Genomic DNA, 15191 nt, shown 5'->3' on the forward strand with positions numbered 1-15191 from the left:
TACCTGGAGAAAACCCACGCAGACACGGGGAGAACATGCAAACTCCACACAGAAAGGCCGGGGCAACCGGGGTTTGAACCCACGACCTTCTTGCTGTGAGGCAACAGTGCTAACCACCACACCCGATATTACTTTTTGTTGTTCATTAGTTACTTTCAAAGCAGTATGTTTGTTCGACGTACAGATCAAACATCCACTGGTCATTGTATGATATGAGACAAAGTAGAGATATGTTCCTTTCAGCTCTTTGACAGATATAGGATCTACTGATCCTGTACTTGGGGGAGGGCCAAACAATACCATTTGGGTCCATTAATGTTGCTACACTTTTTGACGCACATCCCAGTAAATCTCTGTGAACAGTCCACAGTCCATATTTACTGTCAATGTAGCGTCAAAGTGCTTAAACATAGTTTGTAACCTTTTACACATTTTTAAGGTTAGGATTAAACTTTTAGATAAATCAAATGTCAGATTAAATCAGGTCTAACTGCACTGGTAAAGACATTTTCACTGCTTTTTGACTGACAATTGGATTTGAAAGTTGTGTTGTCTGCCAGCTATGAGTCAAAATATTTACCCACATTTGTAGCAATAACTGGGGATATGTAAGGTAGGCTCCTTCTCCTTTGCTTCTTGGATAAAACTACCAGGCAACAGCCTGAAATAAATGCAAGTTTCCCATCACTGTATGCAATGGCCAATCAATTTTGCACTGACTAATGTTCTTTGTTTATAAAATCCACTGACTGCGGTTGCTGCTGGCACCAGTCTCAACAGAAGCAGTTCTAGATAACCTAGATTTTATAGAAACAGAGTTGTGGTTGGAAAGTTGCCATACTGAATTCCTAGATTGGCTGGGGAAATCTCGAAGACTACAGAGAATAACAAATGATCATCCCTCAATGATCATCAAGTAAATAAGGGAAAAGTACTCAAGTGGAGCTGCACACTGGCCAACAGTAGACCATAGTAGTTTTTTTCCTATAAAGTATTGTGAAGCTAATAAAAAAAGTAGTACATTCCCTTTTAGATACGTTCAGCAGAACAAAATACCCAAAGAAAGTTTCCCCAAAAGTACCCAGATAGTAAACTGCACAAATATTGAGAGAAATCTCAGCTGTATTTCAGTCTAAAGTGTCTCGCTGCTTTTGCAAACCTTATTATTCATTATACATTCAAAGAAACATAAATTGGGCTTCAGCTCTCTGATTTATTTTCCTTCATGTTTTTGAAGATTATATTAGGATGAATTGCCACCGCATTTTGTTCTCAACTCTTTGAGGTTTAGAAACGGATATTATTGGAGACCATTCTGAGGGTTACATTTGGACTTTTCAATTACATAGGAACCTTTAAATGTATTTCTGTTGGCACCAGTGCAATGCCCTTTAGGAAACAATAGTAAAAATAGGGAAAATATGAGTTTAATGAGCACTGTACTGTGGCACAGACGGAGAATTAGGCCATCAACCTTCACTGTGTACAACTTGAGTATGCCATTATCCTCTTCGATTGCTATGGTGACAGAGCCAAATTACAACCTGCACAGAAAGAGTGGATACTTCCTGTCTGCAGTAGATTGGTTGCAGTTTATCCAGACTGTGTGATGATATTAAGTAGTACACAACACTGGAATACAAAGGAAAGATGCTTGTGCTAGCTAACAGTCAGTTATGCATGGTAAATAACAACACGCTTTAACTGTTATCATCGTCAATACTTTTTCCTGTCAAAAATAAATTAACCTTAATATCCTTACAATTACATCAATTTTTGTCAGCCTCCACATTTCACACATGCAGTTTTATGCATAAAAAAAGATTATTAGTTTTCTTCAATTACATAATTGTTTACTCAGTTTGCTTAAGACTGAGAGTTGTGTCCCGTGTGAACAGTTTACAGTACTTATTTAAAGTTACATAACGTTACGTACATGACTTACATTACTTGACTTACATTAATGGACTTACACATCAGGAGCAATATTACAGAAAGTTCTAAGAAAGAGTCTAAGATAGGATTTTTCTCAATTTGGTATTACAGAACCAAATCCTAACAAACCTTAGGAATCCTATCCTAGGATCCTAAGTACTATCTTATCTCAGGTTAGGAAATCTTAAATACTCAATCCAACATCTGTTATCAACTTTTATGTCTGTTACCTAGCAACCGATGCCACTTTTCTCATCTCACCAAGCTAAACGGCTTTTAATCGCTGGTTTTTGGTCGTTTTTTAAATTAAACATGACTTAGAGGTGTTGTTAACCTCCGTCGAGAAATCCAAATCCACATAACGCTTAACTTGGGAGATTAAAGATAGAGAGTGGGCTAAAATAGCGGACACAGTCCGGCATCCAGCGGAGCTCTGATGCTGTCAAAAAGAAAATAAGTCCATTTACAGTGAAATAAAGACACCGGCAACTGTTGTGTCCAAAGAGCAGATGAAACCGCTGGTGGCTCCTCCTGTGCTCCCTCACTGACCCCGGCAGAAACCCGTAGGGTACTCTTCTGAAAGTTAATAATGATGGTTCAAAAAAAAAAGGCTAATAATAGGCTAATAATAAAGGCTGTGGGCTAACGTCATCATGTTTTTCATGTATTTCTTGAATTTAACGATCTCCTCCTATCAAAGACTTGCATTAGGATCTTTTTGTTACATCAAGCCTTTACATTATGTTATATAGGCCAAATGAGATATTATCTAGCGTTACATCGCCTACAGCCTTTCTACTAACAAGTGTTTTGTCAACAAACACATCGGTAGAATTAAGTTCCGCCTGTTGACATTTTGTTGATTTTGTAAAAGCAATTAAAGAGCAACCATGTGGATTAAACGAATTAGCAAACGCTACCTGGTGGAAAAGTAAACGTTAGGACAGTTTAACAGTTCTAGGAGAGTTTATTTTAGATTTTACGAAGTTAGGATGCCTCTGTACTACACTTTCCTTATCTAAAGTTAGGAAAGGAATATTGACTTAGGAACTATTAATCTGTAATGGCCTTTTTCCTAAATCAGTTCCTAACCCTCATCACCATGGTTACCAAGCAGTTAGGATAGGATCTGCTGGTTAGGAAGTTTCTGTAATACAGCCCCAGGTCCCTTACGTCACGTAACGTACTTATCTTTACCCAAACCATGATCTTTTCCTAAACCTAACTGAGTAGTTTTGGGGCCTAAACCAAACTAGATTTCACAACATTAACCACATGTTAAAAAGGCATCTCATACAGACGCTAAAGGGTAGGCTACCATGTCTGTCTGTATGAGAGGATGAGGGGCGTTGACAAAGTGTCGTTTTTTGACGACCCGGGAATGAGAATGAGTTGGCAAACACAAACCACATGTTAATATAAGCGGTACTTCTTCCCCCTCATAAAAGACGAGCATGTAAAATAAATACACCTGTTGTGTACAAAGAGCATGGTGTGATAAGATAGTGGATGAGTTTTCTTCTCTGCATGGCAACATTATTTGCTGTACTTTTGGTTGACTTGTAAAAGCACATTGTTTCAATTAAGCCAGAATTACTGCTTGTGCTGTATGAGACTAATAAATAATAATTTTGTCTCTGCTCTGTGATGCTAATCTGGAGTTTAAGCAACGAGTGAGTAGCTTTGTTCTGAATTCAGTGTGCTGGCCAATTCATTCTGGACCCCAGCTGATGTTTACCGAGGCTGAGCCAGCAGCTGCTCACACGAACTGTGTCTGCTCAGTCATCTGACAATGCGAGCGCGCTGCCTCTGACATGCATCTGTCACAGTGGCAAAACAACAAAAACAAAAAAAGAGAAATCTGACCCACTCTGTTCTCTCTTTCTCCCCTTGTCCAGCATCTGCCTGGCGTCCCAGCATCGCCACGATGGATGAGAGTCGAAGGGAAGCACTGGCAGCAGCGGCGCCTGAGCCCACCAACGCCTCCTCCGCCACAGCTGGCGCCAACACCACCAATATGACCGGCCCGGGCACTGGTGAGAAGGACGAGGCCTTTTCCAAGCTGAAGGACAAGTTCATGAATGAGCTGAACAAAATCCCATGTAAGTGTGTGTTCTTTCTCCTTCAGTATAAAGTAGGACAAGTTTAGAACTGAAACAAAAATGAATTTCAGGATTATTAGTTCTGATAATTACTAATCATTTATGTCACAAAAAGTCACTGCTTCCAGTCTTTTAACATTTAATATTTGCTGGTTTTCTTAGACCGTGCATCCGCTCGTCCCTTTCTATATCTCTGACCTGTAGGGTGATGCTAGCCGTTCAATTTCATGCCACCTTGGATTCTGAGAAATTGTGATGCCATTTGTTGTGACATTTTTCACTAGACAATGAATCAGTGAATTGAGATTAATATGGAGTTTTATGCAACAACCACGTGATGATTTAGTCAGGTTATTGGGGTGTAGATAATACTAAAACATATGCATGTGGGACGCATCAAGAGAATTTCTCTCATAAAAAAACAGATGGGAAAAAAACATGTTATACCTCTGATAAAGTGCGCTGTTAGGCTGCATGATTACAGGTGTGGTGAACTACCCAACAAGCCAAGGAAGATGAACATTTAACATTTCAAGCAGCACACAGCGAAAATTCAGTCAGAAGTACATCCATCTCATCCAACAGCAGGAGTACGAAGACTTTAAGACTGTGAATATTTAAAATAAAAAAGCTTTACAATTACACGTCATGCATCTAGGATGACTCTCTCTGATAATCCAACACGACAAAAACATTTAATGCATTCAGCATGATTTCTGGTGTAACCGTGACTCAAAAATGAATCAGCTGTGTTTGTGAGTGAACTTCTGTTCATGACGCACAAGTCACAAAACGTGAGTTTTACCCATGACCTTTGACAAAGAATAACAGTGAATAACAAATGATTTATTGTGTCTTTCATTTTGTTGCTTGAAACAACAACAAATTCAAGTATTTCATGCATTGAATGGCTCAGATGGAATTGTGTTACTTAGTTATTTTCTGACAGATGTAATTGCATTTTAAGTGGAGAATAAACATCTGGCAACAATAATAATAAGTGCTAGACATGATACATTGCAAAATTATTAGCTTTTATATTTTCCGTTTTTCTGTTTCACTTTTATCACCAAACCTTCCAAACTAAAACTTATACTTAAATGTTTTTGCCTGGAGGATTTTGCAGTATTAAGTATATGACAGTATGGTTGTCATTGTGTAATCCAGGATAAAGCACTGCCTGGAGATCCAAGATTTTTTTTTTTTCATTCAGCAGTAATCTTAATATAGATACATCCACAGGCTCATGTGGAAGTAATTCTCGCAGCAGGAAATGGCTCCTGTAGAAGAGAAGTCCTATTTCTTCAGCAAAGACACAAATGACACCAGCAGTCATATTGCCCTTTCCACATATTGAATAGTACAGGGAGTCAGTATTAGTAGTACAGTACAGTACTCAGAGGAAGGTTTATTTGTACCAAGTTGCAAATGTACCAAAATAAAAGACCCAATTTTATATTCAGATAAACTCATGGTTTTGACAGGTGAGATTTAGCTTTAGCTTCCACGCAGGCTTGAAGACATTTTCATTTTGCATTTGGATTTTGAAAGGGTGCTTTGGTGCAGAGGGTGGGTGAATAGGATCAGCAAGGTTCAGTATTGTGATTCCATTATGGGGCTGCTGAGGTTGATATCCCCTTTGGCTCAGCACTGAATGTCTGTCACTGAAATGTATTGCTATTCCTACACAACTAGCCCAAGCCTGACAACTTTTTACCTTTTAGAAGTCAAATAGACAATTCATTATTGCCTTTCAACTTTGATGCTGTCATTTAGAGGCTTGTTTTGTTTACCATAGGCAGAAAAGTTATCTGAGAGCTTCCCAAAAAAGCCTGTCAGTTGTACGTAGTTTAAAATTACTGTTTTCTCACCCCATGCCCTCAATCAAAAGCACTGAGTTTGCTCCCCAGTGCTGCCAAGCTGATGATGAATGCCCCAAGACTTGTTTACTTCGTGGAATATCGATACTGTCTGGAATATGCGAGAGGAGCAGCTCGCTAATGCTGCTTGCTGCTGTATGCCCAAGTTTTCTGTTGGCCGTATAGCCCAGTTTAAGCCCCACAGGCTTTGAGGCTGGTCGCCTGGGACTCACACTGGCCTAACATGTTGCTAAATTTCTGTCAATCAGGATCTGCAAGACACATCTCGACACAGGGGATATTGCCTCTGCCCTATCTGTTGACTGATAGCTCAAGAGAGCAGGTATCAGCAGACTTTATTCCTATCTGAATTTACCAATCTTGCTTTTTTACTTTAGCTATTCTAAGCATGTTTCAAGGAAAAATATGTTTATAGGCATATTTTACACTCTTTTTACAATCTGACCCCTGCTTATTCTAGTTTGATTTATTCATGAAGAGATGGTTTTCTTCTGGTATTCAGATTCTATTTGCGCTGTAGGGCTGCAACTAATTAGGTATTATTTTACAATTTATCTGTTAATTGCTAGTCATTAATTATTTAATGTCAGAAAATAGTGAAAAATGTCCATTATGAGTTCCCAGAGCTCGAGGTCTTTAAATTGCTTGTTTTGTCTGACCAACAGTACAAAACCCAAAGACACTCAAAAAACAAGAAAAGCAGCAAATCCTCGCATTAGAAAAGATTCGAGATAAACACACTAAACAAAATAACACATGAACAATGTCTGAAGAAGTAGAGAAAAGTAGGGAAATGGACGCACTGCAACAAAGGCAATCAGATGCAAAAGTGATCATTAAATCAAGAAGATTGTGTTGCACAAAATGTGTGTTACTAATCAGTTTGTGAACGATCAAGCCTTGCACTTCTACAGAAACATGAGCATGCACACTGTGACACACACACACACTGGAGTCCGACTATGTAATCGCACTAAACCATATTGTGACTTCTCATTGCGCAGAAAGAATGCCTCCAAGGAAACCAGTATTGAATTTCTTAGTAAGTTTTCTAAACACCCAAGGCTTTACTTCCCGATAACAATTAACCTCTGAACACAGAGCCTGTTTGATCCATGACTGCTGGCTCCACCAGCCATTACTCCAAATAACAGACAAGCGATTGACATTTCAGGGAAATAAATAATGGAGTTCATTTCTTTTTTTCCCCCTTTTGTTTTTTGGGCTGTATGCTTTTATGCAGCCAAAGGCACCATCAAACATTAACAATCTACAAAAAGATCTGGTCCTTAACAACTCTGTACATAAACTACTATGTCTTAAAATCTCGGGTTTCTTAAAACTGAACTAAAACGTGCCATTATGGTAAAAGTTTTGCTTCAATTTAAAGTTAGTGGTTTTTTCTCCTTCTAGTGGAGCAATCAGTTATATTTGGCCTTATTTAAGCTAAGAACACTTGAAACTTGCATTGTAATCTGGTACAGTCTTCTTAATCCATTTGATAAAAAAATGTATTTGACAAAAATCCAGACACCAGCCAGGAAGTACTGAATTGACTTCTGTTTTCCCTCCTGAGTTAACCTCAAAGTGACGCATGTTATCATTTGCTGCTGTGTCACTACAGCACGTACCCCTTTTTCTTGTGCACTCTGAGACTGACTTTTGGGATTTTGGGGAGTAAAACTCTTTTGGGACTGACCACAGTGTCTTTCACTTTTGGTGTAGACTGACAAAAGTGGCATACAGCTGATCGAAATACAGAAGATATGACTGATTATAATACTAAAAGACTTTGTGGTGTGGCTTAAGGTAAAGCTAAAGGAAAAATACAAAAAATCCCATCAGAGTTTTAATTTGTCTCAACTTGTTTGACTTTGTGACTGCTCACAGTCAACAGACAGAAGGGTTTATTAAAGGGGATTACGGTGGTGGATCAGCAGAGCTGTTCGTCTGCCTGCCTCCTGCTCTGGCGACAAGCTCCATGGACTACTCTCTGCCCTCGTTTAACAGAAGTTTGCCTGTCATGTGACGCCATCAGAGGCTGGTCCATCTTCTGTCTTCTCAGCTTGTTAAATGTCTTAAAAACATATCCTTATCCTGAGATCAGAGATGTCTGCAATTGAAAGTCATATATGTAGCTTTTGTAAACATGATGATGTGTTAGTGCAGTGTGCCATCATTTTTTATCTGTGAACACTTAGAAATATGAGCAGCAGTCCAAATCTGTGTTTGAGCATAGCTTTTTAGGCTTCAGTGACGTCTGGCTATTAGATATTAACATCCATCTGAGAGCTGAGGTCTGTCCCCTTTTCAAGCTAACTTCTGTTCCACTAGCCAAACATTTTCCTTTCATTGGTCTTTCTTGAAACCTGAAAGTTAAATGGACATTTGCTATTGTACTGGGCAGTACAAATGTGAGCACCCTGTCATTTTAACCTCGATGAAAATTATTATTTTGCTAGCAGCCAACTATCTTACGGGGGCTGCCGTAAGGTTGTGATTAGACTGATGTGAGCTAAAGTTTGCTTAGGCACAGCAGAGCTAAATGCTAACATCATCATGCTAACAAGATCACAATGCTACATGCTGATTTTTGGCAGGTAATATTCAGAGTGTTAGCATGCTTACAATTGTTATTAAGTGCTAAACACAATGTACAGCTGAGGCAGATGGGAAAGTTATTAGATTTGTAGGTATTTAGTCAAAAAGCAAACAATTGGACAAATAGAAATTGGCCAAATGATGGAGCTAGATAAAAGATTAAGGAATCACTAATTATTATAATTCACAATGGCAATAAGTTTCAATAGTTAAATTTCGCTTGAAAATACAAATGTCAACCTTAGAGTATGTTGGTGCTAGAGGAAAATTCAGGTGATAAGTAATGTCAGTAGGATTCATCCTCTGGGGAGCATAAATCTCTGTACAAAATGTTACAGCAATCCATCCTATAGTTTAGATTTTCAGTCTAGTGTGGCTAAAAATGGTCCCTCTGAGTAAAAATTTGTTGAAGATTGAACACTTGCGCAACAGCAACCCGGACGTGGGATAGTTGTCAGAGGTTAGTACTTATATTTTGTATTGTCAAGTTGAAATGGCCAAATGAACTGTGGTTCATCCATCACAAAACTCCTGTTTGGATAAATCATTCCGTATATACTGAGTGTGAATACGCCTTTACTCGGAAGGTAAAAAACAAGCTTCTCTGTTTTTTACGCACCCTATTCAACTGCTCTACATTTCTTTGTGCCTCAAAATGACAGTCACTGCTCTATTGTTGTAAATCCACCTCATGCACTCTTAATTTATCACTTAAACTCATAGGATTTCCTGCAAATGCATTGCATTGATGGGTCTACATTTTCTGATAATAACCAGAATAATGTACCAGACAGAATAGAAATACATGATTTAACCAAATCACAAAGAAATAGGCCAGCCCATTTTAAATAAAATATTGTATTGTATAAAAGGAGAAACTCACACACAGGATCTCTGAATAAAGTTTTCATTATCATCAGCTCTCAGTTACTATGTAACCAGTCATTGTTGCAGATAGTTGGAAGATGTTCCCTGCTGCAGCCGTATGGTTGCCTAAACAAGCCACAGCGGGAAAAGGGCGTGGACAGAGAGTTGCTCTCGTAAGCATAACAAGATATAATGTCAAGGTTAATTGACCAACAGTGTCCCATCACACTGGATTAGTGTGGGCTGCTGGAAGTGGATATAACCCAGATGCAATATTAAACACGCACACATGCACACACTACCCTTTTAAATGCATCCACCAAACTCTGTCCAGCTCATAAAACCTTTCTCTCTATCTGTTAGATGTAGAGGAGTATAAATGCAACAGAACTCCTTTTAAACACAGAATTGAGTCAGAACAGAGACATATTTTAGAGCTGGCATTAATCTGACATTAATTAAATAATTAATTAATTATGACATAAATTTAGGCATAGTTTTCATTGGTGTATGTGGCAAAAACTAATGCTGATGACATACTCATATACTGTATATGAATGCTTTTCTTGAAATGGTATCTGTACTTCCACTTATTTTCACAATTGCAAAATCTAGTTGAAGTCTAGACTAAAGTAGTTGGCAAAACAATGTCAAGATCTTCTTCGGCAGATGGAGGTACCCAGTTGTTACTGAAATGTAGATGTTCGTTTATGTTTGTCTGAAACACGTCTCGTCCATGTTGGATGAATTCCCAGCAAATAAAATACTGAGACGTTAAAAATTTGACTGTAATACTCTGATATGGTTAGTCCTGCATCTTTTAAAACACTGTTAAAAGAAAATTCTGGTTTAAAATAAGTTGTTTATTACAACTTGGGTCTTGTTTGTGTAGGTTTTTAAATTTTCGAATAGTTGTGTAAATGTAGTCACCAAAGTAAGCCCTGTCATCTTGAAACACGTGACAGCGCTACACTGAGGTCAAAGCAATTAGCGGTAAGACAGGCTGTAAACAAGTCAGTAGTTCAGCCAGATTATCTAAGCCACTTTTTTTGGAGTTGAAACCAAAACTACGCTCACTTGCAGATAAAACTGCGTGCTGACACAGTTAAAACAAACATGAAGTTGATGTACATTGAATTATCTTTACGTGCATATTTCTTTTCTCATGAGTTCACAATGATCTCACTCATTTAGCTCAACCACAACATTAGAAATGACTTACAGACCTACAGGTTTTTATCTTACTGTATATCTATGGAGTGACTTTTAGAACACCTACAGTATGTTTGAAGGACACAAAATGTCAGCTAGAGAAACCTGGCTTTTTGGTTTATGCTGAGGTTGCTTCTCTTTGACCTCCTTTCACAGCTCAGAAACTATATCTGATAAGCTTCTCAGGGACACCAAACCCAACACTGTGGTGTATCAGAGCTAAAACCAGTTGGGCTGAGGTTTTGCGGCAAATTATATTTCCTATTCTACTAGTTAAATATAGAGCTGTCATTCAAAATACTATGATGGCATTATTCAGTGGATTTAATATTTCTACTGGTATGCCAGGAACCACTAAAAAAAATCAGTGTTCTAAGAAGTAACATGAGTTTAATATGAACGGGAACGAGATTATTTTCCATTTATTACTAACATTGGCGAATAGAGTGATGGTTTCAATTCCCAAGTCCTTTGTCTGTGAACAGTCTCCTTGAACTTGTATTGTTTTTTTCCAAGGGCTCTGGTTTAAACCAACATTTCAAAAAATTGGAACCGAAATTGGAATCTAAATAGCACCTGCGTGTGAATCTGTTTTCAACGTAGTGTACAATCTGCTTGTGTCAACCTTGTGATATACTGGTGAACTGTTAAATAATGGTTCCTTGCATTTTGCCTTATGCGTGCTTGAATAAATCTTGAATCAAAATATAAAAAATAGTTAATATGTGTTTATATAGTCCTGACATATTTTCTGTCATGCTCAAGATGTTTTATCCATGGCCCCAGTAAGAATCTGAGAGAGTTTCATTAGTCCAATAATTAAAAACGAACCAAATCAACTTTTATTTTATTTTTATTTTATTTATATAGCCAAAAATCACCACCACAAAGGGCTTTATAATCTGTACAGCATACAGCATCTATCTCTAGACCCACTGTAGAAGTAACGACTGTAAAAAGTCCAAAGGCAAAATAAAAGATACAAAGGACTACATACCGTACTGTATATGTCACTCACAGTGTCTGAAGCACTTTGAAGGTGTCTCATTGTTTGGAGCTTTGGTTTTCCACGGTGCCGTACCATTTCAACGACAGTGCTGAAAAGTGATTTGAGGAACAGCAAACATGAATTTCATCATTTGCAACCCACCCATTAGAGAAACTCCATTTTCCATGCCATGCCACTTGGCGGAACAAGAGATAAATGCTGGGAGTTGAAGTGCAATACTCTCTGTCACTCTCGCTTTCACTTTCTCGCTCTATTTCTCTCTGGAGAAACGACACACACAGTGTAGTTAATTAGGGGATGCTTTTATTGCTTTCTGGGAATCAGGTTCATTTAATTAAGGCACACAGAAGTGCCTTTGACTGGAAGACGCACGTTTGATGAAAAAGATAAGGGCTGGGTTCATGGATTGATTTCTACTGTAACTGGCTAAACGGCGTTCCATCAGGTGATGAAATGCCAGGATGACTATAGAGTGACATAAGCATTTTGGGTTAAGAACGAGAGACTTCCAGCGTATTTATTTAGATTTCCTTTAATCAGAGCTTCCATTTTGTTGGGTTCAGATCACTCTTCCGTAGTTCCTTTAGAGGGGTGATTGCTTATCGCGGTGGTTTGCCAGCTTGAAATACAAACCTGTCACATCCCTGACACTTCCATTAAAGGACTGTCTTCTTACCTTACCTTGTGTTTGCGATTGTATGTGCGAGGTAAAAGTAGCTGTTCCAGTGCTGAATTGTGCCGCAGTATCCTCAGAGGTCTATGCTGATGACATACAGTATGCTCCTGTTTTGTCCATGCTTAGAGGTCTCCGGCGTTCAGTTTTAATCATGTGACTGATTGGAGCAACAAAGAGACAATGGCCCATAATGGCACTGGGCAAAGAGCTGCACAGATTGTGGACCAAAATTTCCAATATGTAAAACTATATTATAACCAAAAGATAAATACCACCATTTATAAGTCTTTCTCATGTATGAAAAATATAAATTTGCAGTGCAAAGAATTTGACTTTGACTGTCCTTTAAAAGTGTTTTTGGCACATTTAAAATAATTACAAATTACTAATAGGAATTTGGTTTCTTTTTGTGTATTTAAGCCTATAAGCCCGACAAACACTGACTGACCCATTTTGTTCTCTGTATAGTTTCAATTTTTTAAAGGAAATGCTGCTGGTTTTGGGTGGATCATTGTAAATAAGTCCCATCCATTGTCACCTCCATTACCACACCCTCCAAGGCAAGGCCAAAGCTGTAGATCTTAAAGTTATTTTAGAGCATCACTCACTGTTTTTCCTTGGAGGAGAGTGCTTATTGATTTTGTCAACAGAGCATCGATTTTTCTCCTCTCTTTCTCTCCCCTCGGACCTCGGCGAAGAAACCACAGCTGAATGCTGGTGAGCCAAACCTCAGAGTGATAGACTATAATATACTTTTCTGTTTTGATGGGTCTTTTTGGAGTTTTTCAGATAAAGTCTTCAAAGATCTGGAGCTTTCACTATCTGTTGGTTTGTTGGATTTATGACCACTATTGGGATAATTCCTAAGATGAGACAGCTGTATGTGTATTGTGGAATTCTTTTTTTCAGTATTGCATACTTTTCAGATACGGCAGTCAGAATTACATCAGTCAGAAGTATTCCTTTTGCCTTTCAGTGTAGTATGCACTGACAAAACCAAAGACATGCTCCTAAAATTGGCTCATCTGTCTGTTATTCATCTCTGTTAAAATGAGGGGTGTCCTGCCAGGTGTTTGGTGTCTGCTGAGTAGAATGAAGGAGCAACGATTATGACTGCTGAAGGGAGAGGTCTGCTGCAAGGTCTCTCATTATTTTCAGCCCATCTGGACTTTATGTTATCCCCCCGGTACTTAAAACAACCCACTTCTCCTTCTACCATTGTGTTTGCTTGTATGTGTGTTATATACTGTATACCTGTGCATGCACCAGGGATCGGTAGCTGACTGCTGACTATAGTTGAAGTGGGTGTCACTGTGTTTGCTGCTGGCTGTTAGAGCCGTCACTATGTTGTTGAGCTGAGTGTGTGACTATGTCTGTAGGTGACACAGTTGACTGCCGGTTGTCCAATTTCTCCAGGCAGGTCCATGCTCTAGAGTAACAAATTATGCTGGTAGAAACAACACCTGATATGCCACTCACAATTGATTGCCTTTTCTGATTCATCTTATGAGCAATTTTAATCAAAAACAGAAATGACCACGTTATCCACAGGCCTCGAAAAGTTTGTTTTTATCTCTATTTAAAAATATTTTTTCCAGCCTGCCGTATGCAATGTCACTGTATAACATCACTATATGTATAAAATGTTCTTGTATGTGATTTTAGCAAAATCTGGCCGGAAACTCTCCAGTACTGTTGTTCCAGACCTCTAACCTTATGAATTAATATGTGAACCTTAAATTAAGTATGATTATTTTCCTAATTGGTAAATCCATCCATCCATTCATCCATCCATTTTTTACAGGCCCAGATCATGTTCAATCATGAGTTAATGATATTAGCAGGGAATATTGTTACTGTATAAATTGCCGATCCGAGGCTAGTCTGAACAAATTATCTGCCCAAATGATACTGCAGTGTGAGTGGTTTACACATATAATCTTAATGCTACAGACTGGATCGGAGTAAATATCATAAATTGCGTAATTTAATGTAATTTGAATCATAAATAATAATCATAAATATTTACGATTTGAAATTGGGGGAAATTATTTCCTTTAGTGTGAAAGGAACAGTGACATAATATTGAGCAGAAACAAATGAGAGCAAGCTGACCAGGAAGCGTCACCAACCGTATGTTGTGTACTTGCTGGTGCTATAAAATGTATAAACGCCATGTGCACAGTCCTTTGCCTTGACTGAATCGTCTGGTGTGTGCGATTAAAACATCTGTTAAATCTGTTGTTATGTCTGTGGTATTCCAGTGTTTTTAAAATCGGTAAAGTGCTAGTGTGGCATTAGAGAATAGGGGGAGGCTGCTATTCTGGTGAACTGTGCCAAAGTTGATTATTTGATTACATTTGATGAAAGATTTTTCTAAACATCTTGGTATAAACACACCACAGTAAAGTGACATTGTCCAAAGTAAAAGAAGACATAAAAGAAGACTCTTATTAGATTTTATACTGTCTTGAAGGTTATAAAAACAATATAGCTCAGCTACGGGGCTGAAAACAGAAAGGGCATGATTACTGGGAAATTAATGATTTGACTGTGGCCACACTGACAGGAAAATTTTGAATTGTTCTCTAACTTCCTCTTGACTTAACTCCAAATGTCCAGGTTTAATTTAGCAGTGAGATTAGGCTTTTTATGTGGATAAGTGCTTCCTCAGAGAAAAGTTTTAGTCTAAAACCTGCAGTCTATCTGTAAAATTAATTCTCAACACAAAAGACCAATTTCATACTATAATTTTAAGGTAATATAGGAGCTGAGAGCATGTGAACAATGTGTGCCAAACCTCATGAACCCATTTGGTTTTAATGCATCATTGGCTTGTCGTGGTTGTACCGCTGTTAATGCCTTTCAAGCACACCCTGCAAAATTACCACCACTCTTAGTCCCACCAA

The 15191-nt window shown here is 38.3% G+C and overlaps 1 protein-coding gene across 9 annotated transcripts in view; it reads left to right on the top strand.

Moving 5' to 3' along the window:
• Positions 1 to 15191, top strand: part of syt1a (synaptotagmin Ia) — a 194288-nt gene that overhangs the window by 149536 nt on the left and 29561 nt on the right. For all 9 annotated transcript variants that reach the window (XM_046072082.1, XM_046072088.1, XM_046072080.1 and 6 more), the window contains one exon: positions 3834 to 4037. In XM_046072082.1, the coding sequence (XP_045928038.1) occupies positions 3863 to 4037 (175 nt within the window). In that variant the 5' untranslated portion in view covers positions 3834 to 3862. The remainder of the gene's footprint in view (positions 1 to 3833; positions 4038 to 15191) is intronic.

The sequence above is a fragment of the Micropterus dolomieu genome, linkage group LG16 (assembly GCF_021292245.1).
Source record: "Micropterus dolomieu isolate WLL.071019.BEF.003 ecotype Adirondacks linkage group LG16, ASM2129224v1, whole genome shotgun sequence".
Lineage (NCBI taxonomy): Eukaryota > Metazoa > Chordata > Actinopteri > Centrarchiformes > Centrarchidae > Micropterus > Micropterus dolomieu.